This window comes from Diabrotica virgifera, chromosome 8 (genome assembly GCF_917563875.1).
Source record: "Diabrotica virgifera virgifera chromosome 8, PGI_DIABVI_V3a".
Classification (NCBI taxonomy): domain Eukaryota; kingdom Metazoa; phylum Arthropoda; class Insecta; order Coleoptera; family Chrysomelidae; genus Diabrotica; species Diabrotica virgifera.
The window spans coordinates 20,295,198-20,310,094 of record NC_065450.1 but is presented as its reverse complement, the minus strand read 5'-3'; the positions used below and the strand labels follow the sequence as shown (position 1 = coordinate 20,310,094).

At 32.2% G+C, this 14,897-nt stretch overlaps 1 protein-coding gene across 1 annotated transcript in view; it reads right to left on the bottom strand.

Moving 5' to 3' along the window:
- LOC126890103 (UDP-glycosyltransferase UGT4-like) overlaps positions 1-14,897 on the bottom strand; it is a 109,156-nt gene that overhangs the window by 87,155 nt on the left and 7,104 nt on the right. The window contains exon 2 of the mRNA XM_050658951.1: positions 5,206-5,643. Within this exon, the coding sequence (XP_050514908.1) occupies positions 5,206-5,643 (438 nt within the window). The remainder of the gene's footprint in view (positions 1-5,205; positions 5,644-14,897) is intronic.

The following is a 14,897-nucleotide window of genomic DNA, read 5'->3' as shown; positions in this document are numbered from 1 at the left end:
TTTAACAATAAAAAAATATTGCCAATGTTTGTGAAAGGGGCGACTTAAGCGTTATAAAGGCTGTAGTTTTAATTTTAGAAAAATCTTTATATACGGTTTCTTATGTAAAATTTTATGAATTTTTCAATGCTAAATGTTCAATAGAACAAAAATCACAGTATGAATTCACTTTTTATAAGATAGGGATGTGTTGCGATAGCAGCAGCCGTTGTTTTTTAACTTTTATTTCACTAAAGCTGCTTCACACTGTGACACCATTTTCATAATAACTGAAATATTCAAGTAGCTAACTACTTTTTTAGTTATTGTAGACCTATACTACCTATAGAAAGAAAACCTACCCGTTTCCTGTCTAGAGTTCACGTCCGTTTTTTAATTATTAACAATTATTTAATTTGTATGTAATCTTTTTTAAATTTTTATGTAATTTCTATATACATTACAAATATACAATTTTATTATAAATGTATTAATTAATAAAGAGTCTAATTTGTTTAAACATTCCTTGAAAAAATATTTTTTTTTCCAAAAATCTATTTTTTTTAATGATATCATTAATGATCACAGAAAAAGTTAAAGTATATTTTAATAAATAAATTATCTTTATTAAATAATTATTTATTGAACATAATTTATTTATTAAAGTGTACCCTAAATTTTTTCTATTAATAATTAGTATGATTACAATAAATGGATTTTTGAGAAAAAATTATTTTTTTCAAAAATTGTTTAAAAAAATTAGACTGTTTAAATTGCATGTGTGTAATGTACACAAAAGTACATACAAATTAAAAGAAGAAAGATTAAAATCCATTGAGTAGATCCCAAGATATAGAAAATGATAGTAGTTTTAAGTTGCTTTTTTAGTTTTTGAACTTATGCATTTGTCGGCTCCCGCCATGTAGCTGACAACTTTTTTAGTTATTGTTGACCTATAGGATGAAAACCTACATGTTTCCTGCCTAGAGTTGGAGTTCGTTTTTTAATTATTAACAATTTAGTGCAATCAAAGCAGTAGCTCCCCTTCATTTACGATCACTAGTCAACATTTGAACTAATTTTTTAGAAATTTGAGTAAAAATTCACCTTTTCGACTATGTAATAAAACAATATGAAAAAAATTTTAAGAAACGCTTTGTTTAGTTATGAGTGACTAAATGTTAAGATATAAAAAAAATCAACTAAAAAGCAAAAAATAAAAAAAATCAAACTCGACGGATTCTTCGAAAAAAACGTTCGTTAAAAAAATGAAAAAATCTAACACCATCGTTAAAGAAAAGCGTGGGGCGAAAACCGTTTATTCGATGAAGACGCGCCCCACGCTTTTCTTTAACAAATGTGTTAGATTTTTTCATTTTTTTAACCATTTTTTTTTCGAATAATCCGTCGAGTTTGATTTTTTTTTGCTTTTTAGTTGATTTTTTATAATTTAACTTTTAGTCACTCATAACTAAATAAAAGCGTTTCTTAAAATTTTTTTTTCATATTGTTTTATTTTTTACTTTTTAGTCTTACACTTTTCAAACATTAAAATATATCGTCATGTTTAAAAAAGGATGTAGGTATATGACAGATACCTTTTTTGCATTTATTTTAACTTTTAATACATACATTGTACATTTTCTCTAATTTCTTCATACATTTCTTAAATCAAAATCATTATTTACGAGTATTTCAGTTTTCGCAGTATTTAAATCTCTTGTAATACTTTACTATTGCACGGTGTAGACGCTGTTAATTTCTCGCAATGCAGTTCTTCGATGCGCAAGCCGTCTAAAGGTTCGTATCCATACAAGGGTAAACCTCCCTCGGTGTAGTAGCTCCACTTAGTGGATGCGTCGGTGATCGCCGCTTGGCGCGTACACTCTTATATGTAAGGGAGCGCATGCTGTATCCATTTGAGCAGCTACACTGAGCGGGGTTCACCCTTGTATGGATACGTACCTTAATGATCGCACTCGGCTCAATGAAACGTAAGCTTTGCAGGCTTTTAAGCCTGTCCTTACGCAAACACTTTCGGGCCCAAGTTCACGACAGCGCAGCGTAGTCAACAGTCGAACCTTGCGTTTTATGGACAGTCGAAGCCCACGACAATACTGAGGGCAGCATTCGTCCCTCTGCGGTGCCATAATTTTTTTTCGCTGAAAACTGGATACAAATCGGATAGAAACTGGATAAATTTGAAACTTTATTGTTCATATATGAAGCATAACGTTAAACAAATAACGTAAAAAGTGAAATTATGTATAGCTCATATAATTAGCTACAATCTGTAAAAGTTTCAAATTTCTACATTGTAAAAAACAGGACAATTTAAGCATTTTCCATTAAAATTGTTTTTTTAATTTAAACAATTCATAAACATAAAAAAAAATTTGATCGACTATTCGTGTATTGTTCCCGCGAATCCATATGTCTGCAAAATTTCATTCATTCCCATTGAAGAAAAGGCAGTCAAATTAACGTCTAAAATTTGACGCAAACGATTGAACTAAATAAAAGCTTTTAAAAATATGATTTCTACGGACAATATTTTTAAAGTTATTCTAAATGTTTATACACTAGGATTTTTACTGTATTAGATAATTTTTTATCTTTTATTAATACATTTTGATAGTATAACTTTTCTACTTTCATTTGGCATACGCAGAACTGTCCTATCTTCATTATTTTCTGTTATTTGTTATTGCAAAACAAAGGTCTCTGGGATAAACAAATAGAATAACTTTTAAACTAATTAATGGTAGGGGAGCAAAGTATGCTAAATGTGCAGTCACTCGAGCGCTTTGGGGACCTATTGGGTTGTGAAGGGTAGGTCCTAAAATCAAAAAAAGTTAAGTAAAGTTTTCCATTTTAGTGGGCGCTTGCCATTTTTTAATTTACTTTTCCATTTCCAACAATCGTTTTTTCCGATTATAACGCCATCTATCCATAATTCGAAAAAATGTTTCGAATAAAAGTTACTTATTTTTACGTAAGGAATCCAAATCTGTAATAAAAAATGAGGGTTCCTATTTAAGATTTTAAAGTAACCCCCCACCCCACCTCCGTGGGGGGTCGCGTTTGGTGCCATTCGATAGATTTTTTAAAAATATTGAATAAGTGTATTTTACAGTTTTTCAATCTGATGTTCATTTCGCGAAATATCGTGGGATTCGTATTTAAAATATTAAATTTACCCCCCACCCCTCTCCGTGGGAAGTCGTGTTTGGTATCATTCGATATATTTTTAAAAAATATTGAGCACATATTTTTTAGTTTTTCGATCTGTCAATCATTTCGCGAAATATTCGCTCTTTTCTTGTGAAACTTTGGGACTCGCCCATTTCCTTACGCCCGGCTCAAATCGTCAGATTTTTGAAATATACACTCTTTTGCATGTACTTAACTTACCTTATCTTAATCTGACAATTTCGAGTTTTTTTAAGGATAGATTTTTTTCGGGCCCCCCTTAACGAACTCCCCTGTGTTAAGAGCCAATATATGGTAGAGGTACATCTACAGGGTACCAGGTTTCTCTCCATATGATAATCTGACGCGCTCGAGTAACTGCAAAAATCCCCGCTTGGGCTCCCCTACCATAATGGATCGGTCTCAAATTTTGAGGGTTTGTTATGTACCCCTATACCCAACTTTGAGTGGAACACTACAGTTCTAAGTTAGTTTTAGTAAAAGTTATTAATAAGTAACGATTTTTAATTTTTTTTTGCAGTTTACGAAGCAACAAATTAACTTTTTGACTTTCGAAAATCGTCAGTTTGAAGGTTTTTCAATGTTCTAAAAAATAAATTTTTAAATTTTATGTCAACTATTTAGCTTTTTAATTGAGTGCAAAAAATGGAAAAAATCGCGTTGATTGCACTAAATTGTTAATAATTAAAAAACGGACACGAACTCTAGGCATGAAACATGTAGGTTTTCATCCTATAGGTCAACAGTCAACAATAACTAAAAAAGTAGTCAGCTACCTCGATACTTCAGTGTCCCGAACATGGTCCATTTCTTGCTTATTTCCCTGGAATATATCTGTGTGACGACACGAACCTTATCTACTTGTAATAATACAGTTTGAAAATCCTAACTCTAACTCGATGTCCTACTGTAGACAAGTCAAATCTTAGTTTCTGCAAAATGTGCAATATTGAATTGTTCAATGGCCCACCGTCTTTGCCCAGCTGCCTGCGGCCTAATAATCACTAAATGTATGACTTCCGTACTTTTTGAATGAATAGTGAAAGATAAAAGGATGCTATGTTGTTTTATTTTTGTTATAAATGCAATTTGTTTTATTCTATCTAGAAATGAATGCCCACTTCTATTTCATTGATGGATGAACATACATACTTGTTATTCGATTTTAATTTTTATATACAAATACTCTTTGTACAGTATTTTTGCCGCCCTCTCACAATTTGCCGCCCTAGGCAACTGCCTATATTGCCTAATGGATAAAGCAGCCCTGCCAGCGATTCCGTTTAGAAACAAGGCAACATTCGTACAGCTATCTAAATAGGTTCATGTTACATCTCGGGCTTCTTAAATCTATGTTTGCAACCAAACTGTGGCTAATACCATATAAACATAACACTTTACTTAACCTTTAACTACACGCGCTGGCGTATTTTGTACGCCAGATATAAGAATTCTGCTGCAAATACATTTAAAAATTTAATTTTTGACTTTGTTTATCTATCTAACGTATCACTGGAATGTGCTTTACAATTGATTTTAGTTTCGCTATAATCGGCGTTCTGGGAAGATCGTAATTTACATTTTATTATTTGTTGTTTCCGGTGGTTGACAATATACGTCACAATTATAATAATATAAGTACCTCTTTCAATTGTTTTTTAGTCATTATTGCACAAAATTTATTTTTCTTTATAAACAATACTTTTTCTCATGTAAAAAATCACATTTCAGAAATTTTTTTATTACCTAGTTATTTTATTTATCATGGGATCAGACTCCAGTTATAAATCCCAATTGGCTTACTGATAAGGAACTCCAGGTATTCTTTGATGCCGAATAAGGTTTATAACAAACATCTAAGTGTATTAAAAAAAAAAAATAAACAAATCCGCTGTTTTTTAGTGTATTCCCTTGTGGCGTATAAAGTACGCCACGCGTGTAGTTATGTTATAACTTGATGCGCGGGTAGTTAAAGGTTAAACATGCCAAAAGACAACAGTTTCAGAAACTTACCTGGAAAATATTTGTCCAACATCCATTGTTGAACAACATATGTATATAAGTGTAATACAGTGCTTTCCAATGTGTTCAAAAAGAAGTTCATCGATCTTTGCCAAAACGTCATTGGATAAGAAACAGACCTAGACCAAACATTAGGTACGTACGACGACGGTACCGAGCTGCCAGTTACTGACACTAAATGATTTGTTGATGAAAACACGCTAAACAGTATGATTGGTGCATTGTAATACCACGATAAACCTTTAAGAGCGTCGTTGCACAAGTCTTCCTGAATGATGAGGTCAAATGTTTGGTTCGATTTCAGCAAACTTTGAAACTTTTTATGCCCTAGGCTTATTTCAGTAATAAATTTGCTTATGTAATTAACTCCTATCATTGTGTCTAGAGCAGTGGTATCTAATACCATATCATTAAAGCTTGAAGTAATTCCTAAAAAACATTTTACAGTTAGAGTACATTTTTTTACTATTCATAATTTGTTGTGAGTTGTTAATTATTTGGGCTTAGCTAACTCCTGCTTGGACATGTTCTAGATGAGTCATGAATCAAAGAGAAGTAACTACTACCGTCTCAAATGACATGGCTGAACTAAAGAATATGTTAAAAGTCCCGATGGAACATATGGGCAGACTGTTAAATCCTCCCACCACCGACATAACTAAATTAACAAAATCATAAAAGTCTTAAAAACAGCTATTTGGAATGCCAACGGGGCAACAAATCATGCTCAAGAGGTTAAAGCCTTTATATTAATACACAACATCGACATAATGTTAATATCTGAAACACAATTTACAGATAGAAGCTATCTGAAAATCCTCAACTATGTATCTAATATATAACACCAAACATCCAGATGGCACTGCGCATGGAGGAACTGAAATCATAATTAAATCATCGATAAAACACCACGAATTAAATAAGTTTAAAAGAGTATATACTCTTCTAAAGAATATATACTCTCCTAGAAGAAGGGTTTGAATGGAACAGATTTATTCCATTGTTCCGTTTATTTGTCCCCTGAAAATACCGTAGTTATTGTCAGGCCACGAGGCCACATGCACCAACTCAGTAGGTGCACAAAATCCTATGCTGAAACGTTACAGGGCATTACCCTTCTATAAGGCGTATATTCTTTGGTATAACTGTTGACTGAAATATTGATATGGATACTCCAATACCTCAATCAACGGTATAACTTATACTTCAGCGTAGTGTCCTTGGATCCAGGGCCAGTTCTAGGGTTTTGAGCGCCTCGGGCAAAATAAAATTTGGCGCCCTTTCATACAAGAATATACCTACAAATTTTCGGCAAATATAAAAAAAATAGAAGAAAAGGCAAGAAAATCAAAATTTCAGTATAAAGAACTATGTGAAAATATATTTATTTAAAAAATAGTACAGTAGTTATTATTTATAACTGATCCAACATATGACATAGCATAAGGAAGTTCAAACGACGAAGGGGCTAGATAAAAGATAAAGATAAATGCACATTGTTAACAAGCAGGAAAAAAATATTAATAATGTTGTACAATACCAAAAAAGATGTTGATTGTGCTCAAGATATAGCTGCATCCCCAATGACTAAATTGAGGGAGTGGTATCCATATGGCATAAAAAAAGCAGGACGATAGTGTTTGCAAACACGAGCTTTTACACCTTTATTTTATACATTCATGTTGGAGCCACTGTCATATCCTTGGCCATACAATCATCTAAATCTAAATTCAATTAAAAACATTCATTAATTTTTTATTTAACTCATATAATGAGTAGGACTATGATTCGATACTCAGAACCAAACTATGGAAAGCAATGAAAGACATCGAAATTCCACTGATATTAATAAGAGCAGTCTACAAGAATAAAAAAGTAGCTATCCAAATGGATAATAGAATATACAGTCCATTTAATCCAATACAGTGAAAACTGCTTAAATCTTTAGTAATATGCAGGTTATTTCTAAATAAGTGCGACAAAGTTTAAGGGTTGCATGAAAAAATAATGACAGTTTCCATAAAGGTATGTCCGCAAATGCTTCGTTTCCGAAATACAGGCTGTTGAAACTTTTCTTACAAACTGACGATTTATTTAGTGTTCTAAAACCGGTTGAGATATGCAAATGAAAGGACATCGCACAAATCTTATGGAAAATATAATGTCACTCAAATTCAATAAAATTTATACGAATAGATTCGTTTTAAATTAACGGCCAAATCTTATCATTGCGCCAACTCTTAATTATGATTAATTACGGCGCAAATTGCAATTAAAGTTTATCGAAATCACATTTTTTGAGTCAGTAAAAGTGTCAGTTACCATCATTATTGCTCTGGGTGCTATTCAAAAGAGCTTAAACACCCCGCTGGGCCTAAGCGAATTAGTGAAACTAATCCTCTGATTTATGGAGTACCGACAATTTGGGTGTTTTAAAATATTTTTTCTCTCTCTAACTTATCTACGTATCCATTTGATTTCAGATTTATTTATATCAATTTCTGCTCTTATTATTGAAAATATAGAGTTGGCGCAATGATAAGATTTGATCGTTAATTTAAAACTAATCTATTCGTATAAATTTTATTGAATTTGAGTGACATTATATTTTCCATAAGATGTGTGCGATGTCCTTTGATGAGTTTTAAAAGATAATTATTGCGTATTTTTTGACATGAAATTAAGAATTTTATATCTACCGTTTGGCGCGAATACGGGTAATGGTCTCAAATTTTTGAAGAAAAAAAAAAAGTACGCCACTGAGATATTTCAAATAAAATATCATTCTGGAATTCTTCGTTCAATTTGTGATACAAAAATTGATCTTTCCTTTTTTCATGCAACGCCCCGTTTTTATGCAAAAAATAAAACATCTTAACCTTATAGTCCTGTCGCCAGGGGGGGTACAACGGCCTCGTTAATTCAGATGGACTTACCCAAGTTTTTTTTATGTATTTTGACCCGTAGAACACGAATTTTTTGGGTAACAGTCGATCCGGATGTCGATAAGATTGTTATAGACAAAGAAGTTGAGGAATCAAATAACAGCGATTTTTCCCAAAACAAAACGATATTTTGTATTTTTTGGGTAATTTTAAGCAAAAAATGTGTTTACAAGTTTTTTCGTAGGATGCATAGTTTTTGAGATAAACGCCGTTGAACTTTCCAAAATTCGAAAATTTTGAATTTTTGAACCCGAATAACTTTTGAATAAAAAATAAAATAACAATTCTGCTTGCAGAATTAGAAAGTTCAAGTTAAATTACACCGGTTTTGATTATTTTCATTGCTGCAAATAAATTATTTTATTGTTAAACAAAGCTCTAAACACATAGTGTTTCAGCGTTTCGACGCGTGTCCGCTATGCATGCTACCTAGAAACTGCCTGTAGTTTTGCAAGTTCTTGACTTGTTCTCTACGTGGTCGCGCTACGTTTGATTTTAAATATGAGATGTACTGAAAGCATCTCGTGTAAAACCATACAAAATTACATACTAGAACAAACCTAATATGTAAACAATTTTCACTTGTTTAAACTCGTTTATAGGTACATGCATTACCAGGCATTGCATTGTTGGTAGTTGGCATCACCTCACAGGAGGTGATTATACTAGTAAAGTGGGCACAGAAGCTAGAGCTTTAAAAGAAAATCCCACCCAATATTTACAAAATTTTGCAAGAGGTATATATATGTACTATGTAGATATACTTACTTTTTACCAATTATGTTACAAATGATTCTTTCATATATTTAATTTATCAATTATTTTACAGACTGTTCTACATTTAGTATAGAAAAATGCACGAAGAATGCAGAAAAATTTTTAGTTAACATTACCAAGACTGTAGACTGCAATTGTACCTCATTCGATGAATTAAGAGTTTGGATTTATAAACACAAAAATTCAGTAATAGAAAATTTGCCACCCACTTCCAATTCAATTAAACTTCACATTTTAAGAGCTTTTTATGTTGTACACATTCAGACAAATGTTTTAAATTCAGCTATGGATGAATTAGATCCGACATCATATGGATTTTTTATGGACGATAATTTATTAATGCCACAGAAAGTACATATTTTGATTCCTCCAGCTGAAAAGTTACCAGCTGGTTGTAACTGTTCAGTTTGCGGTCCAAGATGTAACTGCCGCAGGTTGAAAATACTTTGCTGCTCCTTTTGTGCTTGCATGAAAAAAAAATATTTGCACAAATAAACAGTAATTATTTTTGTTTTTTGTTTTTTATTAACAAATAAAAATTACTTACTCGACAATTGAATTCACTGATGTTTTCAATGCATCTCCAATTTAAAAGTGCCTGAAAATAGGCAATTTCTTCGTAGCTTGCATAGTGAGCACACGTAAAACGCTAAAACACTATTTGTTTATAGCTTCGTTTAACAATAAAAACATTATTTCTTAGCAATGCAAATAATCAAAACCAGTATAATTTGACTTGAAATTTTCAATTCTGCCAGGAGAATTTCTGTTTTATTTTTTAGTCAAAAATTATTCGGGTTCAAAAATTGCAATTTTTCGATTTTTTTAAAGTCCAACCGCGTTTATCTCGAAGACTATGCATAAAACGAAAAAACTTGTAAGAACATTTTTTGCTTCGAATGACTCAAAAAATACAAAAAATTGTTTGGTTTTGCGAAATATCGCTGTTATGTAATTCCTCAAGTTCTTTGTCTATAACAATCTTATCTACATCCGAATCAACTGTTACCCAAAAAATTCGTGTTCTACTTAACGCGACCACGTAGAGAACAAGTCAAGCACTTGCAAACAGGCAGTTTCTACGTAGAATTCATAGCGGACACGCGTCGAAACGCTGAAACACTATGTGTTTAGAGCTTTGTTTAACAATAAAATAATTTATTTGCAGCAATGAAGATAATCAAAACCGGTGTAATTTAACTTGAGCTTTCCAATTCTGCAAGCAGAATTGTTATTTTATTTTTTATTCAAAAGTTATTCGGGTTCAAAAATTCAAAATTTTCGAATTTTGGAAAGTTCAACGGCGTTTATCTCAAAAACTATGCATCCTACGAAAAAACTTGTAAACACATTTTTTGCTTAAAATTACCCAAAAAATACAAAATATTGTTTTGTTTTGGAAAAAATCGCTGTTTTTTGATTCCTCAACTTCTTTGTCTATAACAATCTTATCGACATCCGGATCGACTGTTACCCAAAAAATTCGTGTTCTACGGGTCAAAATACATAAAAAAAACTTGGGTAAGTCCATCTGAATTAACGAGGCCGTTGTACCCCCCCTGGCGACAGGACTATTATCAAGTATTCGAAATAAGTTTCTATAATATATTCATATTATTATGAAAAAGAATTTGTCATTTCTAATTCGTTCATACCCAGTTTATTGACAGAAAAAATTGTGAAAAGAAGAAATAAATCACTTTTAAATGAAAGAATAGGTAAATTTATTTTAGGTTTAGGTAAATAGGAGAGGCTAAAAAGTAAGAGTAACTTAATAACTGATATTATATGACCAGGCATACAGAATTATAGAGAAAACTATGTTTATAGTGTAGGAAACACAGGTTGAACCTTGCAAAATGGACACAAGTCCGGTTTTATTTTTTTTCCGTTATATCAAGGGGTGCCTATTATAAGACTAACTTTTTCTGAAAAAATTTCGCACCGGAGCCCCCCTTTTTACCCCTTTAAAGGGGGTAATTTGTGGTTTTTGCGGAAGGTAGCCCTTCCTGTACCTTTTAAAAAAAATTTCTTTTATAGAAATATGAAAAGGACTATATTTTCTACGATTTATTTCCCAACAGCATCTGTCTATCATCCACCGTTTAGCGGGGGTCGCGCCCCAAAGTTGACAAGTTTTTAAAAAAGATGTTTTAAAAAAAAATATATTTTTCCCTAACTGTAACGGAAATTAAGAAGAAATTCTGCCGCCATTATTCACAAATAATTGATTGATTTTTTGGTATAGGTTTCACTTAAGGGTAATTGCCCTTTTTTTAAGTACAGGGTGTTGCATTTTAAAAAACCCCTTTTTATACCATCTGAACTGTTTATGCTAGAGTAAAAAAACTTTCAGCGATTACCCATGTACTGGTGGTATTTACAAATTTGTATAATGTACCCTCATTTTTTCCCCGGGCCACCCCAAAAAAAAGAAGAATTAATAAATAAAGTGATTTTCTTGGAATCCTTCACACACAATGCCCTTCATTAATAAGCTTTATATATCATTTTGTGCACGTTATTATTACCCATGCATGGACATCAAAAGCGATTTTCCAGTGCAAGCCCTGTAGCCAAAAAAAAAAAAAATAAATAAAATGGGGGGTTGAAATTTTTTTTGTTTTTTGCTTTTTGATCCATATGGGCATATGCTGCATCAATTGTGCTTTTCAAAAATATATATGGTTATTGCAACGTCCCTGCGGAAACTACCCCTATCCTTGAAAATATACTGCAGAAACTACCCCTATCTCTTGGCGAGCATGTTTTTGCGATTTTCTCATTATCTATGCATTCTTTTTAAACAAAACTATACAAGGTTACCACTATTTACTCTAAAAATTAGGTCCTATTAATTTTTTTCGTATAAGCAACCGTTACGGCACAGTGGCGCCGTGAACCTCATATCTGCTTTGGCGGGCTCCAGTTTTTGTTTTTTTTTCGTCATCTGTTCGTTTTATTGAAAAAGTACTTATGTAAAATAAAACAACAGAGTGTCACCTACAAATTATGACCTATGCACATTTTACAATCTTTGCGCCCCAAAGCCAAAGCCAAAGCCACAGTGGTGGCCCAAAATCAATTTTTTCATATTTTCGCCACCTACACGTATTTTATTGCATTAATGCTACCTTAATAGCACAATATTCACCCTTAAGTGGTCGCTAAGCACTGGCGAATCCAGGAAGGGGTGATGGGGTGATTACCCCCCTCACAAACCAAGTCATATTATATTTAAAGATTATAAAAATATTCATTTATGTTTATAGAAATATTTATATTATATTATTATTTTTATAAAAGTGGCGTACTTTTTATGCTTTAGCGACAGTGGCGGATCCAGCATCGTTAAGAGGGGGTGCCAATTGGTTAAATTTTTATAAAAATAAATGAATATTTTTATAATCTTTAAATATAATATCACTTGGTTTGAGAGGGGGGTGATCGCCCCCCATCACCCCTCCCTGGATCTGCCACTGCTTAGCGACCACTTAAGGGTGAATATTGTGCTATTAAGGTAGCATTAAGGCAATAAAATGCGTGTAGGTAGCGAAAATATGCAAAAGTTGATTTTGGGCCACCACTGTGGCTTTCGGGCGCAAAGATTGTAGAATGTGCATAAGTCATAATTTTTAGGTTACACTGTGTTGTTTTATCTTACATAAGTACTTTATCAATAAAACGAACAGATGACGAACAAAAAAAAAAACAGAAACTATAGCCCTACCAAAGCATATATGAGGTTTACGGCGCCACTGTGCCGTAACGGTTGCTTATACGAAAAAAAATGAATAGCACCTAATTTTTAGAGTAAATAGTGGTCTTTAACCTTGTATAAGTTTTGTTTAAAAATAATGCATAGGTAATGAGAAAATCGTAAAAATAATGCTCGCCAAGGGATAGGGGTAGTTTCTGCAGTATATTTTCAAGGATAGGGGTGGTTTCCGCAGGGATGTTGCAGTAACCATATATATTTTTGAAAAGCACTATTGATGAAGCATATGCCCATATGGATCAAAAAGCAAAAAATAAAAATAAAATTTCAACCCCCCATTTTATTTATTTTTTTTGGCTACAGGGGTTGCACTAGGAAATCACTTTTGGTATCCATGCATGGGCAATAATAACGTGCACAAAATGATATATGACGCATATTAATAAAGGGTATTGTGTGTAAAGGATTCCAAGAAAATCACTTTATTTATTAATTCTTCTTTTTTTTGCGGTGGTTCCGGGGAAAAATGGGGGTGCATTATACAAATTCGTAAATAGCACCAGTACATGGGTAATCTCTAAAAGCTTTTTTACTCTAGCATAAACGATTCAGATGGTACAAAAAGGGGTTTTTTAAAATGTAACACCCTGTAATTAAAAAAAGGGCAATTATCCTTAAGTGAAACCTATACCAAAAAATCAACTCGTTATTTGTGAATAATTGCGGCAGGATGTTTTCTTAATTTCCGTTACTGTTACGGAAAAATATATATTTTTTTAAAACATCTTTTTTAAAAACTTGTCAACTTTGGGGCTCCACCCCCGCTAAACGGTGGATGATAGACAGATGCTGTTGGGAAATAAATCGTAGAAAATATAGTCCTTTTCATATTTCTATAAAAGAAATTTTTTGTAAAAGGTACAGGAAGGGCTACGTTCCGCAAAAACCACAAATTACCCCCTTTAAATGGGTGAAAAGGGGAGTTCCGGGGCGAAATTTTTTCAGAAAAAGTTAGTCTCATAATAAGCACCCCTTGATATAACAGAAAAAAAAAAATAAAACCGGACTTGTGTCCATTTTGCAAGGTTCAACCTTTGTTTCCTACACTATTAAATGAACAGCTAAACGACACTGAAAAATCATAAGAACAATCCAAGCCTGAAATTCCAGAAGCAGATGTAAAAATAAAACTATTACTCTGGGCTAATTAGCAAAATTCATGGAAAAGTTATTTACCAGCAATTTTATTGCTGGAATCGAATTATAAGATCCTATATATTATTAATATAGGTATGCAAAGTCCGCAGATAGTGTGCTACTTTTTTTATAAACAAAATGGCGCCGACAAATCGTATTTTTTTCAATTATTGCTCTATAACTCCGAAGATTTTAACTTTACACCAAAAACACTCGAATAAAAATTCACCCTAATTTAATTCTACATAGAGACATTTTTTCCCGATTTGCTCCGATGAAAATTTTTCTCGGAAAATGTGGGTTTTCCAAACAAAATCTCGAATTTTCAAATAATTTTTTTGGGCCAGTAATTATTAATTAATAATTATATAGCTGGGTGAAATAAAAGCTTTCTTGGTATAGATTATAAATTCAGAAGCCGGTGAAAATGAAACGAATACTTTAGCAACAACTCAATTGTTAATTAACAATTTACAGTCGCAATAACAACCAAAATAATCATGAGACATTGATCAAACGTAGAAAGATTATAAAGGTGTGATGCCTATTTAATATTTTGTCGACAAAATATAAATTTTTCATTTTTTTGAATAATCTTTAAATGTTAAAAAAAAATGTTATAAACAAACTAACATTTCTCAGAAATTGTTTATTATATTCTAATTTGAAAAAGACTTAAAATGCGTATTTCATAGGTCTTGAAAATGAATGCTTTAAAAAAATTTTCCAACCATTTGCAAAAAAGTTATGAAACAGCAAAATAAATATACGAAATTCTCCGTTGTTTATAATTATTTGTTTTAATTGTTTAAAAGCTTAAAGGTGAGTCTATGGTACAATCTAATTACTCACAAAGAATGTCAAAAATTAGTGCAATGGTTATATTTTAATCAAGTTATGGTTATATATTTAAAATGTTCACTCGAAGCGACTGACACGCAGCATACATTACTTATTAAAAGTGTACGTCGCGCGGCCGCCGGTCGTCGCTCCTAGTGAAAATTTTAGCTACAGTACTGTATTATTCTACTTTCGCGCGTGTAAAT